At 23.4% G+C, this 14,436-nt stretch overlaps 4 protein-coding genes across 4 annotated transcripts; 2 read left to right on the top strand and 2 right to left on the bottom strand. All coding sequences in view use genetic code 6, as the record gives it.

Moving 5' to 3' along the window:
• Window positions 1-478: 478 nt before the first annotated feature.
• On the top strand, window positions 479-6,258 carry TTHERM_00307640 (DENN (AEX-3) domain protein; the record flags this gene model as incomplete). Its single annotated transcript, XM_001021038.2, has 9 exons — window positions 479-595; window positions 766-1,039; window positions 1,432-4,108; window positions 4,161-4,506; window positions 4,570-4,669; window positions 4,722-4,825; window positions 4,945-5,475; window positions 5,537-6,058; window positions 6,121-6,258. The coding sequence occupies 9 exons, from the start codon at window positions 479-481 to the stop codon at window positions 6,256-6,258; spliced, it is 4,809 nt and encodes a 1,602-aa protein (XP_001021038.2).
• Window positions 6,259-7,498: 1,240 nt separating this feature from the next.
• On the bottom strand, window positions 7,499-9,673 carry TTHERM_00307650 (importin beta-binding domain protein; the record flags this gene model as incomplete). Its single annotated transcript, XM_001021039.1, has 1 exon — window positions 7,499-9,673. One exon carries the CDS (start codon window positions 9,671-9,673, stop codon window positions 7,499-7,501), a length of 2,175 nt encoding a protein of 724 aa, XP_001021039.1.
• Window positions 9,674-11,555: 1,882 nt separating this feature from the next.
• TTHERM_00307660 (hypothetical protein) lies at window positions 11,556-12,782 on the top strand (the record flags this gene model as incomplete). Its single annotated transcript, XM_001021040.3, has 1 exon — window positions 11,556-12,782. One exon carries the CDS (start codon window positions 11,556-11,558, stop codon window positions 12,780-12,782), a length of 1,227 nt encoding a protein of 408 aa, XP_001021040.3.
• A 731-nt stretch (window positions 12,783-13,513) lies between these two features.
• Window positions 13,514-13,810, bottom strand: TTHERM_000307678 (hypothetical protein; the record flags this gene model as incomplete). The annotated part of the gene is made up of 1 exon (XM_012798859.1): window positions 13,514-13,810. The coding sequence occupies one exon, from the start codon at window positions 13,808-13,810 to the stop codon at window positions 13,514-13,516; it is 297 nt and encodes a 98-aa protein (XP_012654313.1).
• Window positions 13,811-14,436: the final 626 nt, after the last annotated feature.

The raw sequence follows: 14,436 nt of genomic DNA on the forward strand, positions 1-14,436 counted from the left end.
AATAATTAAGTAGATTTCAATTTAATGATTCAAATTATTATATAAAAACAATATTAGTAAGATAGATATGATCCGTTGATTTTATTATATTTCTATGTGTTTTTTTGAATTTTTTTCTTTTAATAGTGAAGAAACAAACAAATAGTTAAAAACAGACAGGTATTTATATATTTATTTATTCATTTATTCATTCTTTTAAACTTAATAAAGCGAAAAAATATAAAGAAAGCAAAAAGAAAAAAATTTAACGTAGAAATTTAATAGCACTTTAGTAATTTTTTCAATATAATCTCTTTTTATAATAATTTTGTTTTACTTCAAAAATTAATAAGATAATCGAAAATACTAAATAGATAATTTAATAGCAAATAGTCATTCACTAATTAATAGATTAAACTCACTAAAAAAACAGATACATACAGAGATAAAACAAAACTTGTTCTCTAGTTGCATAAATTATAGAAAAATATCCATCCAAATGAATACAAAAGAGGGATTATCAAAGGATAAAGATTAGCAATTTATAAAGAGTTTATTGGATGCTTCCGAAAAGCACAATAAAAACCTCAGTGAACTCATTGTGATTTTGAAAAAAGTAATAGAATTTAGTTTAGTATCAAAAATATAAATTAAGCAAAGAAATATGAGCAAAAATACATAGCTTTTTTAACTTAAAATGAGCCTGAATTATTAAAAACATAAATTAAACAAATACAACATTTTATTTTTTTAATATTTAAAATTTTGTTTAAAAATTTAACAAAGAATATCGAAGAAGAGAAGTCTAAAGTGTAAAAGCTAACTAAAGAAAATGTAGATTTAAAGAAAGAGTTATAGTAAAAAGGTCTGCACTTAAAAAAAGCAGAAAAAGAAATTATTGCATTTAAGTAAAATGAGTAGAAGTAAAATGGGATAATAAAAGGATTACAGGATAACTTAGAAAAATATAGGTTACAGTTAAATAATTATTTTTTAAAATCAAAAGTAGATGAAAGTTCTTCGACATCTATTAATAGCGCAGTCTCAATTCAAAACACAGGTACATAATAAACTTTACTTTAAATTCTATTAAATATCTAGCTCTTCATTTATTTCAAGTGATAAGAAATCAAAAAGTTAGATAAATCACTCAATAACTATCCTAAAAACAATCTTGCTTAAAATAGATTTTTACTTCAATTAAATAAAACAACAAGGATTATTTAATATATAAAAACTTTCAAAAAGAAACGTTTAACGAATACAATTTATCTTTCTTTCTATCAATCAATCAATTTACTTTAATAAATTTTCTTAACTATTTTCTATATAAATTGCTTAAATACTTTTTCATTTAAAAATTGGAATAAATATAAAATAAAAATTTTTAAGATTAATAAAATAATTAAAAATTATAATATTTTTTTAAATATTTTTAATATTTAAAATTAGATAAATCATCAATAACAGCAACCAACACACAGTTAAAATATAACTATAGTACATTTTTAAATGGCTAAGATGGAAAAGAGAACTCTACTAATTAGTTTACTAAGAAAGGAAATGGAAAAAACAATGATTTTTACAAAGAAGTAACTGACTAAGCTAATCCTTCTTTGACTAACGTACTCAGTGCTACTTCAATTCAGCAGTCTTAATCAAAAGCTTCAAAACATGCAGTGTCTAAAACTCCAAATTAATCTGATAAAGAAAATAGTTCAATGATAACTTACGGCAAGCATTCCTTGGAATCAAATGAATCTAAAAGAAAACCATTTTATTCGATACACTAAAGTTCTTCGAATTCAGTTTATTAAAATGTATTGGCTGGCACTAAAATTAAGTAAAATAGTAGCATGAGCTTCAATCAAGAGGATAGCATTTAGAACAATTTATAATTTTAGAACTAAAAGATAAGTTTAAATATCGAAAAGTGTGATAATAATTTAAAAGACTGCAGCAACTTAGAAATAGAAAAATAGTAAATAAGCAATGATAATAATTCTATTTCTTTATAAAAAAAGAAGAATACTTTTTACAGTTCTAAGAGTGCTGTTTAGTCAAAAACAAATTTGTAGGTAAACCAAAATAGCTCTTAATCAACTGTAATACAGTCATAAATACCTTTAAATTATAATCAACAATAAACACAACATACCAGATAAGCAAGTGATAATATCAACTAGAAAATTTACAATTAATAAATTTATAAAAATCTTTCTCCTAGCCATAGTTAAAACTCTTCTTATTTAAGCAGCAATTTAAACAATCCTTAGAACAACATTTTAATACAAAATGATTAAATAGCTACACTTCAGTACAATTAGATAAAAGAAGATTAATAAGCTCAATAATAAATTATTCAAAAAAACTTAGGAGTCAACTCTGTCATGAATTACTTAAGTAAAGCTGGCCAAAATCCAATATTTAAAGCCAACAGCATTAGAAAGGAAAAGGATTTCGTTAATACTGCTATCGGAAGCAATAACAAAAATGCTAATAATGTGAATAACAACAACGAATAAGTTAATCAAAACTCTAATTCTTCAGAAAATGACATAAAGCTCATTATTGTTAGTAATTAGAGTTAAATATATTCTCCAAACAATAAAAACAAAAGTTAATGTGATGAATAGTTTGAGAATAAGAATAACAAAATCGAGAATGAAAAATTTGAGGTAAAGTAGGGAAATTAAGTTAGTCAGGTTACACAAAACTAATAGAATTCTTTTAGTAATTACTAATCTTCCAAACCAGCTCAGTAATAAAATAATTAGTTTGGAAAGAGTAAGTTCATATTTTAGGACTAAGTTTACTCAACTGCTGCATACAATCCTAATAATTAGAATTAAACTCAGGATTTTAACACTTTCGAATTCAATAATTAAGCAAATGTGCTAAATAAAAAGTTTTCAGATGTAGAAATAAAAAGTGTAGGAATTGACAGACTTTCTAGTTTTAGTAACAAAAAATAAATAGAAGAGCAATTAAAAAGTCCTAAATTTTTGTAAAAAGATACAATCGATCAGTAGTTTTCTAAGGCTAGCTAGCAATATACAAATTAAAAAACAGGAATAAACAGTATGTATTTAAAGAGTAGACATGAAAGTATTGGAAATAGTGAAGGAATTACTTATCAATTGAGTAATTTAAACAATTTAAACAGAAAAAGTAGCAATAATGATTTAGCTTTGTAGTAAATTATGGGTTAGAAAACTCCAACTAATGCTCAGGCTGAAATGCAACAACGATCTCTTTCAAACTAAGGAAAGATCGTTTACTATAATAACTCCAAGCCAAAAAAAGAAGAGGATGTTACAATTACAGTTGAAGATGTTTTGGACACTATAGCAAACGTAGAAGAAGATGCAGATGAAGCGGCTAATTTAGAAAATTTAAGTGGATCTCATTTTAAATTTATGATGAAAACTTCATGCAAAAATATCAGAATTAAAACTGAGCAGTATTTTTCAAAGATAGAAAATCCTAGTCTTTCTACTTTTAATAAAAAGTAAAAGGAGTTTTAGATACAACAATAATAGCAACAAATGGACATGCCTTAATTTGTTTAAAATAATCTTGCTTAAAATATTCAAAACTATACAAGTAATTAGTACGACCCATACAGCAACTATAATTAAATTACAGAATAGCTAATTAATGTAGATGATTTGTCTAATTAGTATAGCTACTTATACACAAACAATCCTTATTGCCATACAATTAACTAGCATACACATGAAACAGCAAGATTAAACACAGAAGAAGTAAGCAAAAGCATTTATGAAAAACATCAATCAGTCGAGACTTATAATTAAATAAACAACAAGATGACTAATTTCAAAAATTAAAGCTAACTCTCTAATTTAAATTGTATTTCGATTTCTCCTAGTAACAATTAAAGTATTTCAGCTATTCAGTAGGTATAGGTAGAGAATGTTTTAGAAAGGAAGATTAAAAATAAATACAGCATTCATGAAAAAAAAGAGCCTGGAAAAATGAAGAAATATTTGGAAGAAAATTAAATGACTGATATTGGAAACAGGATATTTGAAGGATTGATGATTTATGGACCAGATAAACAAGAGATAAATAATTTAAAGCCATCTTAAACAAAAGAAGTATTCAGGTAAAACTTATTTTTTTTAAATTAATGATTTCAATTAATTTTAAATGTAAAGTTTAACTCCTTAGCTATATTTTAAGTACCCCGAAAACTCATAAATAGAGAAGGGGAGAGAAGATGTATTCTAATAATTTGCTTTCCCTTTTGGAGTAGAAACTCAATAAATTCGTCTGACCGATTCTCTTTCATAGTTAAATGAGATTATCTTTTCTAACAACATGGCAGAAGCAAATAATAATTGTTTTGTATTTGCCATAAAATCTGAAGAATCTTACAAATTTTAAAAAAATAAAGAAGGTTCTATTTACAAGCAAAATGAACATCAAGAGCTACTTGATATTTGCAATCCTTCTAATCTTCTATATGGAATTTGTTTCCGAGTAAAAGAGCTTGTTGAAAATGTAAATATTTTAAAACTAAATGATAGTAATTGTATTTATTTATTAACTTATTTATTTTAAAAGGGATAAAATAAAAACTGTTGGAAGACTAACAAATTATTCTGCTTTTTAACTTACTATCCATTTCACAGATTTTTCCTAGATATAATATCATCTATGTTAAGTAATCAAAACAATTTATTTTTACATATTAAAAACAAATAATTATTAAATAGATTAAATGAAGATGAAGAGAATCGAATATTTCTCGAGAATTCAGGAAAATATCAGACATGATCCATCAGCTTTGTCTAAGCTTGAAAATGAGTTCTTCTATAATGTAATTAAATTCTATATAAACAAAATTAAGATAATTTACTTTTAAATTTTTTATTAAAATGTTTGATTTTTACATCTATCTTTTAAAAGAAAATGAAAATAATTTTTTTTAAAATTTAGTTCTTGAACAAAGAATGCAAGGAACTCCTTGAAGAGCTAAAAAAAATAGCACTACCAAGCATATCAAATAGACTTTAATTAAATTTTAATGGGGAATGTTTTTCTTATTAAGTACCAAATAGAGAAGAAGCTAAACATATTGAGGCTGAATGGGGATGCAGTTTAGTCCTTTCAAGTTTTGAGAAAGAATTATTTGTAAATATCTTTCTTTCTTTGCTACTAGAACAAAGCGTAGTTTTTGTGTCTAGTAATTCAGCCCTGCTGTCTTCTACAATGCTACTTTTCCATTCACTTTTAAAACCCTTTAGATGGCATCATCCTCTTATTTTTAATTTACCCAACAACTTCACCCATTTGATGGATATTCCTGTTCCTATTTTAGTAGGACTAAACAAAGACAAAACATATGTTTATCAAAATAATCTTGCCCAAAAGCATGAGAACTGTTTATTTGTCTTGCTTGACGAAAACATAGAATTATTAAACTCAGATCTTGTTTCACATATTTAGGATTCATTATTTTATTAGCATGTAAATTTTTAAAACAAAAAATTGTTTTGTTTATTAAAAAATTAATTATTTTAAATATTAGCTTGTTGAAAAAGTTAGCAACTACTTTGATGATCTCGAAAGAGACAACACAGATGATAGCAATAACATGAATTATTCAAATTAGAATGACTCTAGTAATAATAATATGAGCAATAGCTAAAATAGCAATTACAAAGAGATTTTAAGTCATTCAAACAACAATACTAACAATGCTAATAGTAATAGCTAAATTAACTTTTCAAATAATTTGTTGGGAAGTAATACTAAAAAAGGCAATTCTATATTCTAGCAGTAACACAATAGGTCAAAATCATTTATCATAAACGCAGCAACAGATGCATTTAATACTCTCCTTGGAAGCAAAAATAAAAATAGTAAATCAAATGGACCTCAATCCTAACAATTTATAAATTCAAACTCTACACATAGAAGAAAGAAAACAATTATAACTTACCCTAACCATCAAGAAAAAACAGCTTGCATGAAAATACTGCAAACCTGTTCAGACTTTTTAATCTAAAACATAATTTAGTAGATGCCTGCAAATCCTCCTTATTAATCTGTATAAATTAAAATTAGTTTCTTTCTTTTTTATAATAAATATTTTAATAATTTAAAATATAGAATAATATACTTAATTTCGAAGAAATAGAGAAGCAAATGATTAAAAATTTAGGAAAAAATGATAGCTTTTTACATAATTTGGTTAAAACATAGCTTTTTACTGTATACGCTGAAGAAAAATACGAGTTAAATAATTGAAATTACACACATTGATTTGGTTTAAAATAACCACCAATCAAGTATTTACCTGCAAAAAACAAACAAACAAACAAACTAATAAAAAATAACATAATTAAGAAAACTATCAGACTAATTTTTATATAAAATAAATTAAAAACGTTTTATACTAACTAAATAATAACAAATAACATTAACATATTTATAAAACTATAATATATAAATGTAAATAATTAATTAATTAATTTTCAGCTAATTGTATATAAAATTAATTCAATAAATAACAAATTAATAAATTATTCTTTTATTTTATTTAAAATACATAATAAGCCAATCTAAAAATATTAATAAAGAAATTATTTAATTTCATAATTAAAAGAATTTTATTTAATTATTTATTAAATATAAGAAAAAATTTGAGGAATGAAATTCAACTTTTGCCATCATTTAAAATGTTAAATGATCAAACTATATTTAATGTAACAGAAAATATTGAAAACATATCAAATTTTGATAAATTTTATACAAAATAATGTTAAAAATTGACCTTTAATAATGGTTAGATTTTAAATTACATAAAAAGTATTTAAAAATAGAACATTATAATTTAACACTTTTTTTAGCTATATAAAAATACTTAAATTACAAACTACCTACAATTCCAATATCAAAATTTATCTAGAGGAATTGTTTAAGTAAAACAAGAATAAAATATTATCAAAAACTCAATAAAAATTACAGTTTATAATTTAAAAAATACTTTATAGATAAAATGAATCAATTATTTAAAAGAGGTTGTTTAATTTTAGAATTAAAATAATTTGATTTAATTATTTATCAAAAAAAAACATGTAAATGATTGTAAATAAAATTTAGTCATGGCTTTAAAAATTAAATGATAAAATTGTATTTAATACAACCAAAAATTGCTGATAAAATCTAAAATTTTCATAAATCTTAAACAATTAGTTAATTATTGAACTTATCAATTTTTGGATTTTAATTAATTAAGTATTTAAAAGAGGACCTTTACAATTTTTATAATACAATTTTAGATAAATGAATATTAATTAAATAACAAATTACCTTCAGTTTTAATACAACATAAATAATTTTATATATAAAATACACTAGGGTAATCATAAAAACATTTATTTCTAAATTTAGAAAAGAATGAAATCAAATAATAATATTTTTATACACATAAATTACTTTTAGTAATTTTTTTTATTTTAAAATGTTAATTATAAAATCACTTCAATCAGTCAATGTATTCGTCAAGAATACTACTTAATTGTAAAATTATGTCTGTTGAGTGAAGTGAGTTAATAAGTTTTGTTATAATGTTGTTGCCTGCAGGATTAGATTGGAATTTAAGAGCCCAATAATTATCGCTTGTGTGCTTTAAGGTTTACATTTTGTTTATTTAATTGTGGTTAGCTTCTTCTATATCTTCATGTTCTTCTTCGAATTCTTCGTTGTCATTACATTCTTCTGATTTTAAAAGAGACTCTAATAGGGTAAGAGCAGATTTAATAATTGCAGATTCATTTTCAGGATCCATCTTTTGAATGATAATATTTATTATATTGGTAGGACGAAGTTTGTAGTCAATAATTTATTTTGGTGCTCTGTCAACAAAAGCTGAAAGAGTTTTTAAGGATTCTACTTAAAGTTGTGTGTTATTTGTTTAATGATTAATTAATTACAATAATCTGCATATTATATTCTAATCATTTTCACATATTTAATCAAATTGGCTCTAAGTGGCAGAAATTAAAATATCAAAGAGACAAATAAGTCCTGTTATTACCAAATTGTTATAGTTAGAGTAAATTAAATTTTTTATATAGTCTAAAATTTAGAAAGTGTCGATAACTAATTCTATTTAATCTTCTTCACCCATCAGCAATCCATTCATGAGCTCGCCATATATTTAAATTCTTTGGCTATTTTCTTAGTTTTATTCTTCGACTGGTAGTATTTGAGATTGTGAAAACACTAAAAAGCTTATATTGTTGCTAATATATTCATCTAAATCATCAGCTTCCATCATTTCAATAATATTTAAAAGACAAGCTCCAAGATTTTCTTCAATTTATGCTAATTCTTCGTAGATCTTTTATTCCTCAGGTGGTCTGAATCTTTATTTTTTTTGAAGAGTGTTTATTTCTTCACTTAATTCTTCCTCTTCTTCATCTAAATTACTTTTCATACCTTAATTTTAGTACTCATGAGGGAGAGTTTAATAAAACTTTTAAAGAGCCACTAGTTGTTTTGATTTCTCATTTAAATCTTTACAAATTAGGAATAGAAGTTCTTGGCATATCTAGATGAGCATATCCTTATTAGGTTGGTCAATAAGATCTTTGTTGGATGAAATATTTGATAAAATGCTGCTTAAGTGAACTAACAATTTGCGATAGAAGCTATCAATCTTTAATTCGTTATTTACATTTGCTTCAGTCTACATGTCAAATTACTAAATTTAGTGTAATTATTATTATTATTCTTAAATGCTTTTTTAAATATCTGTCATTAGAGTGAGTATTTATCTAGTTATTTCTTTCTCAGCTAAAATTTTGATGTGCTCGCTATTGTTTCTTGAGGCTATGTGATCAAGCAAATTTACAGAAAATAAGATCATCTTTGACTTTTGCTTGTAGAAATTAGAAGAAATCATAATATTGATAAAGTAATTAATAATTCCTAATGAAAAACAATCGTCTAAAGCCTTTTCAGAGTTTAAGCAAACATTGACTAAGTATTAAAAAACTTTACATAACAGTGCTTCAGCACCTTATAAATCTAAAGACATAGCAAATTGCATTGTGTTAATGATATTTTAAAGATACTCAAACAAGCGGATGTGCACTTAACTTTACTCAAACAAATGACAATTTTTCTCACTTACTTGCTTAAAGAGGTCCTCATACTTCAATAAAGGTTAAAGGACTTCCTTCAGTAAACTCTAAGCAATTAATATATCAGTTTAAACAGCGTTATCTAAATATATTTATTAAGAATTATTCTAAATCAGTTATTGAGTGCTTTTTTAAATATAATCTACAAATTCAACTACAAGTTAATCTATTTCTTATAAGCTATATATAAGGTAAACCTTCAAGCTGTTGCTAGAAGTAAGGTTTGATTAATTAGAATTTAAGTAAGTTTGTTGATTCAATACTTGAGATTCCTTAGTTTAGAATGGGGAAATGCTAAATATATTCTACTAATTATTTCCAGTTGAGCTGTTTAGAGCGTGCTTTTCTTGAGATGAAGTAGAAGAGGAAGAAGTAGTTTCTTCTTCTTCAAATAGCTTTTAGATCAATTTTTTTCTGTTTGCACTAAAAGTCTTAGCCTATTTATTTTTTCTAATTTCAACTCTAAAGTCTTCTTTTCTGCGCTTGAGCTCTTTTTGTTCAAAATCCTCCATTCTTTCTTTATTTGTTTATTTTGCTGATAATTAATTGTATTATTTATTACTTGCTTTTTATTCTTTTTTCTTAATTAAAAGATTAAAATTTTTGCGAATTTATAATTAATATCAGCAATTTTATTAACAAGATATCTCTCTTTCTATTTAAAGTAGCATTTATAGATTAATGTCTCTCTTCTTAGATTTTTAAATACAGTTAATATCTTTTCTCTTATTACAATATTTTTATATTTAAGCCTTATTCTTTTTTTATTATTCCTACCTCCTTTTTTCGCGCTCTACACATAATTTTCATATATTTCATAGAGCATATATGTATGTACATATAGATTATTACTTTAAAAATCAACCAATAAGTAAATAAGTAGAATTAAAATTTAAATATTTTATTATTCTATTAAGTAAATTATTTCAAAAAAAAACAATTAAAAAAATGTAATAAATTCTAAAATATATTAGAATATACAAAAAGTAAATATTTTTTATAGTTAAAAATAATATAAAGCTTATTTTATTTATATAAAAGAGCAAATTAAGATATTCTATTTAAAAAAAGTACTATTTTTTTTTGTAGCTTGAAAAAATGTATTTGTATCTCTGATGCTTGATACATTTTTTAAATAATTTTTTTTTTTAAATTATATAAATTTTATTTTTTAATTAATTACTTTACTTTTAATAATTATTTTTTGTTATTTTGGTTGATAGGAAATTATAAATTTTTAAAGATAAAATGTAAGTAACTTATGTAAATTTACTCTATTTCAATTCTTTTTAAAAATAATTCAATTTCTATTTAAATGTAGTTTATTAGCAAATATAATTAATTATAATAATTTGAAATGCAATTCTTCGAAATACGAAGTAAAATTAATTTTTTGCTTTGATTTTTTTAATAAAAAATACAACTTATTATTAAGAGAAATAGAAAAATATATGAATTATTATTTATTTTACTCTAATTATTATATTTAAATTACGGGAGAGAAAAATATTCTTAATAACTTTCAAATATGTCTCTATTTAGCTAACTCACCAATGATTATCTTCATAATTATTACACTTACAACATTTACAAAAAAATAATAATTAACTAAAATTATTCACTTTATTATCTTTATTTTCATTTTTAAGTAAAGCAAACTAAATACTTCAAATATAAAGAATTTATTGATTTAATTCATTCTTTAGTATTTGGAATTAATTTTATTAAGCAGCATATAAATAACCTGAAATTTGACAAATAAAATCTACCGAACACAATAAGCTTTGAAATAGATGAAAACATTTATTTCAAATTTGGTTCTAATAATAAAAGGATATTAAATTTAAGTTCAAATTGAGGCTCTAAAAATAGATTGATAGGATATTTTTAATTGGAATTTATCAATTTGACATTAGTTATACTAAAATTATGCATCTTTTTTAAAAAATTTGATTTTTTTAAATAAAATATCTTTCTATTTCAAGAAGGATTCGAAATTAATTAAATTTTTAATACTTTTTCAATAATGATGTTTTACTATGTAAATTGAATAATTATTAGCAGCTATTTTATTTAATTGACTTTAATGTAGATAAAATATCATAAATCTAAAGTTATTAATAAATTTACTCAATATTATGATAATTAGATCGGTTTATCTATTTCTTTCTTCAAAATTAAATTAATAGAATTAAAGAGAAAACTATAACTCTTAATATTAACCAGATCTTCACTAATTTTAATAAAGCTGATAGATAAGTGAGGTCATTTCAAGGATGAGTATTTAATAATAAATAAAGAGAAAAATCAATTAAAACTTGTTAAAAACAAAGATAAAATACAAATAAACTATCAAAACATATTTCATACACCAACATTTTCAATTCAATAAACATGGATACTTACTGCGATATTGAAACAAAATTTATTGATACAGAAGAGGACGAGAGCGAATCAACTAAATAAAAAGATACTCAGAGTGTTACAGAGCTGAAACCCTTAGAAAAAACTAAAACAATAGCTAAAAGATAATATAAAAAAAGAAGATTTCCAGAACCACCTAAATATGGAAGCTATATAATTACTCCCATTTATAAAAACTTCTACAGCGAGGCTAGCGAAATATACTATTCAGGAGAAATAGTTGTCGATTTTAGTAAGCTCCAAAAGCAGTACACCGATTTGTATTCTCCTTGGAATTACTTTAAAAATATAAATTGCTCTCTCATCGATACACAAAAAAGACTACTCGTCACTAAATTAGATGATAAAATAGCTCATTAATTTAATTAAGAATATATTATTAAAAAATACTCTTAATACCCCAACAAGGATGTTCAGGAACTTGTGTAAATTGTGTTGAGTCTTTAAGAATTAGTTGAAAAGTACAAAAGAAACTAACAACTTATGCCCTAGACTAATCCACATATTTAATTTAAAATTTATCACCATTTTATGATGCATGATAATTTCTAAAAGAGAATGTTCTACCATTACTAAACCTTAGGATAAAATACCAAATTCTTTGCTAGACATTTTGGTCCTGATCTTAACAAAAATAAAATGTAGTTCTATCAACAAGTTATGAGTGAATCTCTATGCGAGCTCTTAGGTTAAACACTTGAAGAAAACTAATCTCAACAACACAGAGTTGGTCTTTTTGATTTCTTTGATTTCGAAACTATTATGTGCATGCAACGCACCTTTATGAAAAGTATAATTGAAAAATTTGCAGCACAAACAATCATTCCTGAAGAATTTTTTGAGTATTCTTCACCTCAAAACTTAAAATTCTAAACATTTGATGATATCACTTTCTACGCTGATGTCACTGTTTAGACTCTCATCCAAAAATAGAACAACCAAGATCTTGGAATTAAATCTCTCTACTTCTCAATGATCTTTATATTAAATGTATCACCTTCTATGGAAGAATAGATTAAGATACAAAGACAATAACTTAGGGATTTAGGTCTCAGAAATGACAAAGCAGAAGATATCACCTACACAATCTAAGCTGAAATATTTAAAGAAAAATTCTTGTGCAAGTAATCAGAAGTTAATGGCGGTATTTATAACGATTAGAACAAACACAAAATTTGTGGATATAGACCACTTTGATATATCTTAAATAAGAAATTTGACTAAATGGAGAAGCAACCATTATCCCTTTAATTAGTTTAATTAGATTAAATTAACACTTATATATTAAGCAAACAAAAAAACAATAAATTAATTTAAAAATTTTAATTATAATAAATTTCCTTTCCCTTTCCCACAAACAACTACTTATTTCTTCTTATTTGTATTCAATTCCTTTCGTATATATAATATTTATGATTCTTATAATTAATATTCAAAACTTTATTATATTTTAAATGATTAATGAACATCCCTCTCTCATGTAACTTATTCTACTACTTTTAATTAAAAATCTAACTAAATTTAACTTTTTGATTCCAAATCTAAATAAAGTTAATTATTAAATAAATAAATAAATATTTTATATTTCAATAGATTGAAAGTTTTATTCTTTTTACAAACTTTAAAGCAAAACTCATAAATTAATTCTATATATTAATATTTTTTAATTTGATTGTCTTTGGGTAGAAATACTCTAGTTGCCGAAGCCTTTGAGTTTTCTTGTTCAGACCCCAGTGTCAATCACCAAATTATTCTTAATTATAATATTATTTTACAGTAGACATATATATATATAATTAATTTTTTCTAAAATATTTTATTTTTATTTAATATTTTATTAATTTATATATATTTTTTAGTATCACTCACGATAGTATTTAGCATTAGATCGTTGTCATTTGGAGGGCTATTTTTTTTGATAATCTCTCTCAATTGACTTGCTTCTGCTTGACCTAACATCTATTCGGCAACATCATTAAGTGAGTACTTGATATTATCTACTATGAATAGTTTAACTTAAGAATGGCTTTGGTAAATATATTTTATTAAATTGATAGAGTGGTCGAAGTTTAGTTTTTTAGAGATATCTTTAAATGGTTGTAACTTAACTATAATGTTAAGTTTACTGTATATTTATTTTCTGGCTTTATTGTTAGCTTCTTCAATTGTTTTAACAAGAATTGCTTTACAATAGCCCATAAATATTTATATTTCCCATTTGTCATTTATGACGATATTCTCTATATTATCTTCTGCTTTACCACTTTTAGCAATTTATATTTGTATATGCTTTGCATATTTTAGTAGCAAGTAATTTATGTAGATTTTTTCTATGAATTCATTACTTACTTACATAATTAAATAGTTTAAGGGTTTATATGAAGGAAATAATAATTCTTTTTTTAAGGTTTGCTGTTTCATTTTCATTTAAAATGACAGTAAGCGGGGGTGATGGCATGTAAAAATTATGCTTGTAGGAAAGATTTCCATATTTTAACTCATTTACTAAATTTGAAGTATTTAAATAAATTTTCAATATCATACCCACTTTAATAATAAAAACAATTAAATTATTTTACCTTTATTAAAATAAAGAATATTGAAGAAATTATTTGAGATATTTTATTAAAAGTTATAAAACAAACATTTTAGATTAGGTTACTTATATTCTTATTTAATAGTTATTTTAATTAAATTTATTTATTTTAAAAGTCTTGAATAACAAATAAAGTTTAGTTTATAAGATTTAGAATTATTAAAAATGTTGAAGAAACAATTTTGTAATTTTTCACACATCTGAATAAATAATAAATACAATAATTTAAAATGATAATTTTAAAGATAAATAAAT

The sequence above is a fragment of the Tetrahymena thermophila genome (assembly GCF_000189635.1).
Source record: "Tetrahymena thermophila SB210 genomic scaffold scf_8254551, whole genome shotgun sequence".
Classification (NCBI taxonomy): Eukaryota; Ciliophora; class Oligohymenophorea; order Hymenostomatida; family Tetrahymenidae; genus Tetrahymena; species Tetrahymena thermophila.